At 37.9% G+C, this 12,597-nt stretch overlaps 1 protein-coding gene across 1 annotated transcript in view; it reads right to left on the bottom strand.

The window, feature by feature from the left end:
* Positions 1-12,597, bottom strand: part of MAGI3 (membrane associated guanylate kinase, WW and PDZ domain containing 3) — a 203,104-nt gene that overhangs the window by 56,826 nt on the left and 133,681 nt on the right. Inside the window, 4 exon segments of the mRNA XM_037501003.2 lie at positions 22-101; positions 3,106-3,280; positions 8,389-8,553; positions 8,556-8,597. Coding sequence (XP_037356900.2) covers positions 22-101; positions 3,106-3,280; positions 8,389-8,553; positions 8,556-8,597 — 462 coding nt within the window.

Below are 12,597 nucleotides of genomic sequence, written 5' to 3'. Positions count from 1 at the left end.
AAAAGGTCTGTGAATCTCTACCTCCATCTTCACAGTCTTCTGGGGCTTTGGCTTTCTTACAAAGACGAGGATCCAACCAGGTGGTGGTCTTGGTATTGTGGCTGTAAAGAGTTCAATTAGAAGCCATCAAATAAAGGAGAAAGTATTTCGAAAGCAAACATTAAAAGTGACTAAAAGGTATATAATGTTTGAGCATTTATCTCCTATAGGCTCTGTTTGTAGAACACTGATTCATAATCCCATTGTTCTCAGTCTATTATTTAAAACCTCCTTAAAGGAAAGGTAAGGTGAGAGGCACTAATTTGAGAATGAAGACTCAAAAAGGGGATAAAATGCCTAACACAAAATAAGAGACATTTATTTAAGCAGTTAAAAATATTTCAAAAAGCGTGCATATAGACCCATGCTGTGCATAGCTAGTAAAAAAAATAAAAAAACAACTGCATTGAAAACTGTGTTTGCTTGCTGGCTGCAATGCCTTCTCCCTCCCTTCAAAAAAAAAAAAAAACCCACAAAAACCCAAATCAAAACATGTTGCATTTCATGAGTGCCTGTGCTGTGTGGCCACTTATCAGGGGCTAGGAATATAGATAGGAACAAACAATCAGACAGAACCCCTGCCCTCAGGAGGGTCCTGAGAAATGAGTTAAATAAGAGTGTAAAAGTGTCTGACACATGTGAATAAAATGATGCTTACACTTAAACTCAACTTAATTTTTGTCAGTGTAGCTCATACTATTAACAGGAGAAAAAAGGTAGAGTGAAAGACTCCCCCCTCCCCTAACATACCCGCCTCCGTGGTGACGTAGGCCAGGTACTTTCCAAGAGCACAGTCTGCTATATTTCATGATAGGTCACAATCAGTTTCAGATTGAGTGACCATGAGTAGATACTAAAGCTCAAACAAAACTATCCTGCAACTGAATAAACAGCACTACAGTTTAACAACCTGAAATGAGAATATTAAAGAAAGAAAAAATTGTGGAAGAAAATGTATTGGAAACGAACAAAACAAAGTTATTATCAAAGAAGTGTAGGAATAACAATGTGAACAATTCTCTCTCCTTGGTATCTTTAACATGAAATAAATTCACGAGTGTCTACACTGCCACTCTGAGGAAATGAAGCCAGTGGCGTCAGGGAATTAATTACATCTTCTATGCTTTACCAAACTCCTGAGTTACTTACAGAGCAAGGCGACCCTTCTAATACATTGCCAGGCTTGATACTAGTTGGCTGATGGTTTTGAGAAACTCTGTTACCTGTTTTGTCAGATAATTCACCCAAACTAAAGCCAGTTAAGTCGATTTTGCAAAATAGAAAGGATCAGAACTCTAAAGAGGCCTAGAACCATGCAGACTGTTAGGGGAAAAAAAAAAATCATGAAAATAAACCAAATTCAAAATGGCTACTTGAGCAAAGCTTAAGTTTGAGTGCTATGATCGAAAATTTTTATTAAAGGTAAATTAACAGATATGGGCAATCTGCTAGGATTTTACCCAGTATTTCCCAAGGCAAAGAAATGCCCACAGGGGTTATACCAAAAACATAATAGCCAAGACTACAGACCTATATTAATATTCTTTTCTTATGGATGCATAATTTAACAGCTGCAGCAGCACAGCTCAAATACACCAGCTACAGCCAACAAGAGAGCTTTAGCAGCAAATAATACTCAACTATATTCTGGATATTAACCCCTTATGACTTACACGGCTTACAAATATTTTCTCATATTCTGTAAATTGCTTTTTTAGTCTGATGATTGTTTCTCTTTCCTGCAAAGAAATTTTTAAGTTTGATGTAGTTCCATTTGTCTATTTTGGCTCTTGTTGCCTATGCGTTTGATGTAATATCCAAGAAGGCCTTGCCAAATTCATTGTCATGAAGCTTTTCTCCTGTTCCCCTCCCCAACCCTCCACCCTATTATTCCCTGACACCTCCCCGACCCCCCCCAGAACCAGGAGTTTTATAGTTTCAGGTTTTACACTTAGTTTGTATAATCCTCATCCTTCATATTTATATAAATGTGTAACTGAATCAATAATTTACTACATATGTTAAAAAGAACACCACACACATACAAATCTGTATCTTTTAAAGAATAATTCCCACTGGATCAGCAAGCTGCTTCTTTTATGTGAAGTGTGCGGATTTTGGGACCCACTGAAGAAAGACATATAAGGCCCCCAGCCCTAATTCTCTTACAGTCATATGCTCTTTGACTGTCATCCAGCCCTAAATATTTTGTTATTTGTTATATCCTATATAACTTTACTTATTCATAATCTACCTTTGAGTAAATTAAAGATGAAAATCACAGCTACCTAAGAATATAAAAATATATCAAAATGAAACTTGCAATAATTATTTATGTAATTTTATTCTCTGGTGCGAATCATGAAAGTTTTAGGTTGATTAAATACATGTGGTATTCCATCTCTCTATAGATATGTTACATTTGTACTAATAGTGATTTTCCATAAAATAGATTGGTTTCTTTTTGCAATTACATTGCACCAATTATTCTGAGGGTAAGTGTATTTTCTCTCTCTAGACATATACCACCTGACACAATAAACCCAAATTCTAGCATTGAAAAAACTTAGTGAATAAATATGCCCCCTCCCCAAGGGTTCTGGGGGGATCGGGGAGGAGGCAGGGAAAAATGGGGTGGAGTATTGGGGAGGGGAACAGGAGAAAAGCTTCATGACAATGAATTTGGCAAGGCCTTCTTGGATATTACACCCTAATTCCTGAGATGTTGATTAAGTTGAACCATCTCCCAAAAAGTGTTTTAAAAAAGCAAAGGAAAACAACCTTTCTTCCTTACACTTTTCATTATTTGTCATCAACCTGTTATTCTGTTGTTATAAAACCAGGTCAAATATACTCTTCCTTTATCTAGGGCAAATGAAAAATGAAACATCATTCAGGGAAGTGATCAGATTAAGCATCAACTGTAACTTGGATGAAAACTCCTTTTTAAAGAACGAAGAAAGGGCAGCCTGTGCATGACCGGGGGCGGGGGGGGGGGGGGGGGGCGGGTCCCGGTGCTGTGTTCAGATCCACTCTGTGAGGGGCACCTGACACAGACGTGCTTACTCAATGAAGTAGACCATGCCCGTGTCCGTGTAGGCCATCTCCCAGTTCTGGGGCAGTGGCTCCAGATTCTCGTCTCTCATCATGTAATTTCTAAAGTCCATGGCGCTGTTTGTTTGGTTGTAGCTCGGGACAGTCTTCATCCAGTCGGATGACTCAGAATGCCTTTCCCTGCTTTCTGCAGTTCAAAACAAAACAGCAGGAGAAATAGCTGAAGTTAGATTTCCTTTGAACAGCCCTTTCCATGTCTAACAAAATGCCAAATATTTATCACAAATTTCCTTGTCTATTATGTCCACATTCTGTTATCATGTTGAGATGACAAATAAACATGCTAGATTTTTTTCATTTGCTAGTTACAGTCATCCTGCACAACGCTCGTCTGGGAAGGAAGCAAAAATCGACCTGAGAATCAATTCAGGATATTATGTGCCGATCAATATAATACTGACAACAACAGCTGTAGCAGCACTTACAGAACTCTCATTAGCCAGGCTCTATGGCAAGTATTTTACTTATCTTTTTTATTTTTTAAGATTTATTTATTTATTTATACAAGCACTGGGTACAGTCAGAGCGTGGGAGGGTAAGAGAATACACCAGAGCCAGAGCGGGGAACAGAACAGGCAGACTTGACGAAATACACTGCTGAGGGGAGCAGCAGGTGCGGCAGGAGAGGTCTGCACGCCATGTGAGACACTCGCCGGTGGCCGGGGATCGAACAGGCGCTGCAGAGGCTGCGGGCAGCTTCGCACCCCAGCGCTCAACCATGGCGCCACCAGGGAGGCCCATATTTTACTTATCTTGACTCATTCCACCCTATGAGTCCAGATTATGACTATTCTCACTGCACAGATGCAGAATTACAGCACAGAGAGGCTTAGTTAACTTAGGGTGACACAGCTAAGAAACAGGAAAGCCAGGATTTGAATAAAGATGGTCCATGTTCTTAACTGCTGTACCAAGCTACCTCATCCATGTTCAGGTTTTTACAGTAATAGTGATTTTTTAAAAAATTACACTCAGTAGATTTCTGTTAATGTAACAGAAGTTGTTGTTATTAAAATCCTTTTATAGTCCCGAAGTCCACAATGTAGTTAAGAACACCAAAGTTTCATTACTGTGTAGGGAGTTCATAATTCATACACTTAAAAATTTACTTCTAGAACTTAAAAGATAATATAACAAACAATTCCAAACTGTAGGCAATGCTTTGGGATCTCAAAGAGGCTTCAGATATCATTACATATCATTCTTTATAGTATTTCCACTCTAACTATCCTTTGTCCAACCAAGTTCTGGAATCCATTGCCCTAAAACCTGCTACTTACTGCATTCACTGCATCTCACCCTCACCCACCCCTTAGCCATCTCCTTATTTCCCCATGTACCCCAAACTTAAGTTCCACAATCAATCACTATCATCACTCCCTTGTAAAGAAATGCTCCTGATTCCTTTGCCCCAAACTTAAACATACTTGCCTGGCTAAACCACAAACCTGTTTAAATCTTACCCTCGCAGGCAATATCAACTAGTTCACTTTTAATCCATCATCACAAACTTCGAGAGGGTATGCAAATGATGTGTAACAATCTTACAACTCCCTTCACTAGTCACACTGACATCCTCCTAGACAATGCATCTTTCTTCTTCTTAAATCTGCTGCTAATTCTTCCTTATTGCTAATCTCATTTCATGACCTTGTCTGCTATGGTACTGAGAAAAGAGAAGCAAGCAGAAGAGACGCTCCACAAATTCCGACCTTCGTATCTGCACAGCAACTGTGCCCTTTTATTCTACCTTCTGTTGCTATGGAAGAACTGTCTGTGCTCCTACTTGAGGTTAACTCTCCATTTATAAATTATAGCCAATCTCTCTTGCCAACAGGAATTCTCTCTCTTGTATCACCAATCTTCCCTATGTAGTACATCACAGCTATGCCCATTTTTTAAAAAGAAAAAACAATTCTCTTCCTCCTATAACAATCACCCAATCGCTCTCCTCTTTATAACAAACCTCCTTGAAAGAGTTTATACCTGCAACCTGCACTTCAGCTCTTTTGTTCAACTCTAGAACTCACTCCAACAAAGCTTTCGATCCCTCAATAAAACTGTTCTTATGAAGGTCACCAGTCACCTCCATGTGCAGTACAGTCAGTGATCAACTCTCAGAGCCCCTCTTACTAGGTTATCAGGAGCATGTGACACTGTTGATCACTCTTATCCTTGATACTCTTTCCCTGGCCTCAGGCATCAAAGATCTCACTGACTAGCTCAATGTCCCTGACCTCTACCCAGCTGTCAGTGTACCTCCTCAGAGCTCAGTCCTCAGACCTATTCTCTTCTTTCTACACCCTTGATGATCTCATTCGGTGTCACTGTCATGCAAGCTGCAGGCTATGATGTGCAAACAGGATATGCCTGCAGACCAGAATATACTTTCAAATCCAACTTCAAACGTGGTAGGTTCCACGTGGACCTCTAAGGAAACCTCAAAATTAAACATGCCAACTTGAGCTCCTAAGACCCTTTCCCAGTCTTCCTCATCTCAAAAACGGGATTCTATTGTTCCAAACAAATCAAAATCCTCAGGTGATCTTTGACTCTGCTCTCTGATATTGCTTATCTGATCCATCAGAAAATGTTATTGGCTTCAGGCCACTTCTTACCACTTATGGTTCAAACCACTGTCTCGTTTAAATGACTGCAAAACCCCCTTAAAAGTTAAACCTGTTTTTATCATGTTATCTTGTACTTAAATCCCTATCAAGGTTTCTGTCTTACAATAAAAAGCAGAACTCTACCAGTGGCCTATATTTTAGTATGTGCATTTCTGCACCTCTTTCCCCAATCATCTTCTGACTGGCTTCACTGGTTCTGATGCTGTTCTATTCCCTGACGTCATTCTGCTCCCACCACAGAAAAAGTATTGTCCACTTTGCATCCAACACACTCGGGACATTTGTATTTGTAATTCCCTCTGGCTGGCATATTCTTCCTGCAGATATTTTTAGCTTATTCCTTTCACTTTGGTCAAAGTGCTCTCCATGGTTTCAGGAATTCACTGGGGGTCTTGGAACCTATGTCCCAGGGACAAGGGGATCTATGCATATGATCTACACTCTGAATACAACCTCAATATAGTTTTACAGTATCTGCATAAAGGAGCTTGCATAATATAATAGTCAATACTTGAAAATGCTGTTTACATAATACCACTTCTTGGAAAAATTTGAGCATTATTACATAATATATATTATCCATGTGGGCAAATTAGTGTTCTTTTAGGTTAATTCTTCAGCAAGATATAACATAATAAACTTAATGGGTGAGAACAAATAAACCTCTACCTATTTTCTTCTGACTTCCATCCTCAACAATTTTCTGAGTTTTCAGGGCAGACTGTATTCCCCAAAAGCAATACACACAAAGCACATTTTCCAAACTTGAATACGTTAATAGCTATGGTGATTATTTATCAGAAAAAAATCAAGGTTTAATATTTTTAATTAAAATATTCTGAATATTTTCTCTTCTAAAGAAATCTGTAACCCAATGGAATTGTCCTATTCTATAGCTTCAGTACACAAGAGATTGTGTACAAACTGCTCACCCCCACACTGCTAGAAAAGCTGGCTTTAAACATTAACATCAGAGGGTAAGTAACATGTGGTATAACAACTGACTTACATGACAAGCATAAACTAACTATGGAGATTACGGGTTGATTTACTTCTAATGGAACAGCAGTGACTCCTGAAAGGCTCTATATTAGGAAGCAAAAAAAAAAAAAAAGAACAAATTCTTTTCCTTTAAATGAAGACCATATAAATTCCCACATTGTGACAGACTCATGGTCTCTAATCATAGTCTTAAATATTTAAAAATGTTAACAGACTTAATTTGGTGAGACAGTAAAGCTGATATCAACATCAAAAGGCTCTATGATATAATGATTTTCTTTAACACCCCAATAGAATGATATGTGACTTCATCTAAACCTTCAAAGGATCTCTCTAGGGGCGCAGCAGGTTGAGCACAGCACTGTAAAGCTGTCCACAGCCTCTGCCAGGGAGATACCCACATGGCGCAGCAGACCTCTCCTATCGCATCTACTGCTCCCCTCAGCAGTGCTTTTTGGTCCATCTGCCTGTTCTGCTCCCCACTCTGTCTCTGGTGAATCCTCTCACCTCCTGCACCTCTGGTGTGTACCCCAGCTCTTGTATAAATAAATAAATCTTTAAAAAAATAAACCTTTAGACCTGCTTTCAGTCATTACACCCAAATTTATTGGGGTGATTCATTTAACATCAAACATACTGTGTGGCCTAACTATGGACTACAAAACCAGACTGACTGTCCAGAGAGGGACATAACCAATGAACGTTTTGCAATAATAAATGCAATATGTATAGCAAAATTTAATAACTGACGAAGAAGAACATGATGGTACTCTGGGAAAAGGATATGGTAATAGGGTCTACAAATTTGAGAATATGATCGATTCATTAACTTATTGGGTATCAATGATTGTTTCACACAATGTACCAGGCACTAGTTATATTGCAAGAGACACAAGGAGTGTAACAACCAAAAATTCCAGCCCATATGAATCTAATATTCTGGTGTTTTGGATAGAATTACACAAGTACCACCAAAGTTAGTTCTACTGTGATTCTGTGGTTTCCTACTTGTACTCTTTTTAGAAGTGTTAGGAATCACTGAAGCAATCAGCACATCATTTAGGGGTACTCAAAAGGAGAAGACTCTGCACTGCTAAAATTCTGTTGGTTGGTTTTGCAATTAATGAAAAATATGAGAGGTAAGTTTGGAGATTTTGAGTGATTCAGAGATTTGAAGCTCAAAATATTGCTAACCAAACTTTCAGGTAATTTTTTACTGGCATACTTTTAAACCTCTGGACTTTTGTTTGGTTAAAGGCTACATCATAAAACATCTGTTTTTTGCTATGCTGTAAAGTAGGACTTGGACCAACAGGATTCCCATATTTCAGCATCAGAAAGGAATCTCAACTCTTTTAAACCACAGGGTAAAGGCATATTGTATTATTACTAATAATAGCTTATTGGTGATTTATCAAAATTGCCACTTGGGACAACTCACTTCATCTTACAAAATGGTCAACAGAGATAGACTGCTCTACACATAACCGCTCATTTGAATTCCATTCCTTGTGCTGTGTATGATTTGTGAAAAATTTAACTTTAATTCAGTGCCATGTTGAAGTCAATTGGAAGATCAGCTAGAAGATGTCTATTTACAAACCTGCATTACCACTGCCATTAATAGCCTCCTTGTCCTCATCTTCTTCCTCTTCAGGAAGAGAGCTGTCCATTCTTTCCATCTTGCTGACAGATGTGGTTCGCTTTCTTTGGGATTCTGTGTCAAACTCATTATCAAAGAGGACCTGATCAACCGGATCTGGCTGGAAGGACTGGGTTCTGCTGGAGGCTTGGGAGTTCCATAGAAGTTTCCTGAAGTGAAGAAAATAGTAGATGAAAGGATTAATGTTGAGTTGAGACCAGTATCACCTAGTGTATGTCTCTGCCCTGCTATATATTATATGGAAGTTTTTGAATACCTACCCTTGGCCAAAAGGAGGTCAACACTAGTTGGGAAACGAGCAGATAGAAAATGTAGAAAGAACTAATCTCTCCCGTGCTCTCCACCATATGTAACATTTTAATACTATTTGTACTAAAGCCAGGAAGTTATATTCTCCCACCTCTCCCTTCTCTGTGCTTGCTTTGTATGGGTTCTAACTAGGACCTAATTTATGAATTTAAATGCATCAATGCTCTCATGTTAAGAGTAATTGGTAGCAAAAAGTAGGAGTAAAGGAGGATAAAATAAACTCAAATAATTTTGTTCTGATGTGTAAAATAAAGCACTATTTTGGTAAATGAAGAAATATGGGGCAAAGGATAAAGCATGCACTAACCAGTCTGTGTGGAAATGTAGGCTGTTTTTGCAAAAGTAATTTCTAAGATTTTCTGAGCACTGTAATTACATTATTTTATCAGACAACTTATTGAATAGACATTATAAGCATAATTCAGGAAACACTTTAATATGTTAAATCTCAAGAATCAGTAATTTTTGCAGTGAAAAGAAATGTTCTAGAATAAAATGAATACAATGGACTATCTTCTCAATTTGTCATGAAGTTTCCATTAGGCAGCCAAATACAAAGGGAAAGTGCCCAAAAGGTTGAGTTATATTAATAATTTATTTTATATCTATCACTATGCTAATAGAGCTAATGGTAAAGAAAGATACGAATAGATAGGGAATAAAATAATGATCTTTTATTTATTTTTAAAATTACATCTTTTAATCAAATTTCTTAGTTCCTAAGGAGGTAATTAAGATGTTCATTCACATAAAGTAAACTAATGGAGTATATAATGGCTTATTTGTCCTAGATGAAGAAAAGCATCAGTTTTCATACTAACACTGAGGCAAATCTACAAATACTATAGCCAACCTTAAGTCATGTGTCCTTTAAGGGGGGGAAGCATGAAGAGAAATTACTTGGAAATCTGACTGGCTGCTAAGTGCCATTAAAACAGTCAAGACAAAATAACTGAAACCAAACTGAAAGTCTTCTCAACTACATTTCCCTCTACCCTCTCCTTTGCTACCAAAAACACTTTTGAAATGGAGTTACCCTGTGTTGCTGGTGGATGCAAAGCTTCGTATTAAGACAGATGAAGGACACTGTCACTGGCTGAGGTAAAGCAAGGAATTACTGAAAAGGCCAGTTCACACTTGTCTGGGGCAGAGGACATGGAAATGCTCCAGACAGAGGTTTGTTCAGAGAACAAGGGGCTCGAGGTCTCGATTTCCCCTGTGTTACCTCCAACAGCTTCGTCAGCAAGGAATCTGGATATCCCACCACAGACGTAAAGTCTATTTTTTCTAAGGATGGCAGTTTTACTAGAAACACATTTTACTGTGTATTTTTAGTAACTATTATCTAACTCTAGGAGTTAGTAACTTTTTCCAACTTCAGTTAGAAAACCCATATTTTTCCTAGGGTGAAAATTAGAAAACTTGAGGGCTTCGTGACTGCTAGTAACAATCATTAGTAAGATTTAAGGGCTTCATAATCAATTTTGAATTTCCACATTTAAAGGAATTATGGGGTTCAGATGAAAACAGAAAGCTAGCATTGCTTATGAGTAGATGTATTCTTCTGAGTTGGTGGTGAAAATTTAAGACTTTCGGGGGCAACGAGGTAAAAAATTACAAGGTTTGTGAATCTTGATTATAGTTAGCAACAAGAAAGGTTTCTCAGCTTTTTATCCTGTTTTTGGAGGTTTTGTGTTTCCTCTTTTCTGAGAGCTTTTTCACTTTTACGATAGAACTATCAACTATTAAATGTTTTAAACATATAAAATTACAGGCAATGGTATTAGAAACATCCTACTCATGGGCTTACTTACTCATTCACTTACACACCCTCCAGATAATAACTTTTGCCAGTTCCTTTTAGGTTTCCCTGTTGTACCTCTTTAAGGACACACATACAGACATACCTCGTTCTATTGCACTTTTCAGATACAGTATTTTTTGCAAGACCCTGTACTAGCAAAAAAAAAAAAAAAAAAAAAAAAAATTTACCACTCACTGAAGAGAATCTAGCAATTCTCTAGCAATTATGTATTTTTTAAAAATAAAGTATGCATTTTTTAAAACATAATGCTATGGTACAGTTAACAGGCTACAGTATAGTGTAAATGTAACTTTTATTTCCACTGAGAAACCAAAAGAAAATTGTGCCCCACTTTATTGTGAAATTTGCTTCACTGCTGGGATCTGAACCAAACCCACTATATCTCTGAGGCACATATATAGAAGGTCACATATACTCAAGTCCCAAACTTCCTTTCTCTGTCTTTCCCACTCTTTCCAGTTAACCTGAATTTGTCAGAATAATGAATGGAATGAAATGAAGTGTCATTGCCCTGCACACTGTGTATAAACACTATTGTTTGCATAAAATCTTCATAAAGTATTTTTATAACCTTTCAAATCTTTTTTTTTTTTTTAAATATTTATTTTTATACAAGAGCTGGGGTATAGGCCAGAGGCGCGGGAGGGTGAGAGGATTCACCAGAGACAGAGCAGGGAGCAGAACAGGCAGATGACCAAAATACACAGCTGAGGGGAGCAGCAGGCGCGACAGGAGAGGTCTGCCATGCCATGTGGGAATCTCCCTAGCCGGCTGGGAATTGAATCCCAGCCGCAGAGGCTGTGGACAGCTTCTCAGCCCGCTGTGCCACCAGAGAGGCCCTCAAATCTTTTTTCTAAACAGTTCTCTGTTCATATCCCCTCACAGCTTTCTTTTCATACAATTACATTTCTGACTTACTCCTGTTGATATAGGTAGGTTCCAGTTCATTTAATTATTGTATAATAGTGCATTTTAAGAGTATTGCACCATTTCATACCTTTGGAAGGCAGCTTTGCTCACCATTATACCACCAAAGCCTCTTCATTTTATACTTTTGCCAGCTGCATACAGGGTCTCCATTTTCCACAATTACCAGACTTAAAATTTTTTGTCAGCCTGATGGTATCAGTGAAATAGTGTATGATTGTTATTTCAATTAGCATTTCCTCTGAATGGAGCACACATTAGTTAGTAACATGGAGAATGCCATTTTGCCACCTACCATGTTTTTATACTTAACAGGAAAAAAAGTAGGAGACTATCTTTGTGATCTAAGAGTAGAGAGAACTTCTTAAGCAAAATCATAAGAAAAATAGTGATGAATCTGCTAGACAAAACTTAAGGATTTCTGTTTAATGAAGAAACACAGGACAAAGGTATTAGGTGATAAAATGAGCAAAAAACATCTATCCAGTTAAGGCCTAATGTCTAAATACACATCTAAATATCTAAGGAATGTCTACAAACTGGAATGTGGTTGGGATTCCACTTTTTAAAAATGGATACATCAAATGAATTCACAGATGTTCAAAAAACTACCAGGCATATGAAAAGATGATCAAACTCTCTGACTACTAGAGAAGTTAAAGTAGATGGCACATCAACAATCATCACCCTGGAAAAATTAAAAATCTGGGTAATGCCAACTATTGATGAAGATGTGGAGTCATGGACTACATAGGTGGTCTACAGGTAACAAACTCTCATCCACTACTGGTGGGGACACAGGCCTCAGAGCTATCAAAACTACTTCATCTAAGCATATGTACAATGCAACACTTTTGCTTTTGGACATATAGTCCATAGACATTCTCACACAAGTCTGTAAGAAGGCATGTGAAAATGTTTGCTACAGTTTTATTTGCGGGGGTGGGAAACTGGAGACAATCTGGAAGCCCATCAGTAGGATTCAGTAAGATTCATAATGTGGAGTACTTGGGGCATTTAAAAAGCCATGAATTACATGTAAATACAGTATAGCAACATTATTCTAAAAGTAGTGATAAATGAAAATA

This window comes from Talpa occidentalis, unplaced genomic scaffold, assembly GCF_014898055.3.
Source record: "Talpa occidentalis isolate TD23 unplaced genomic scaffold, MPIMG_talOcc4v2.1 talOcc4.9, whole genome shotgun sequence".
Taxonomy (NCBI): Eukaryota; Metazoa; Chordata; class Mammalia; order Eulipotyphla; family Talpidae; genus Talpa; species Talpa occidentalis.
The sequence above is the reverse complement of the archived record's forward strand: the minus strand, read 5'-3'. Positions and strand labels throughout refer to the sequence as shown.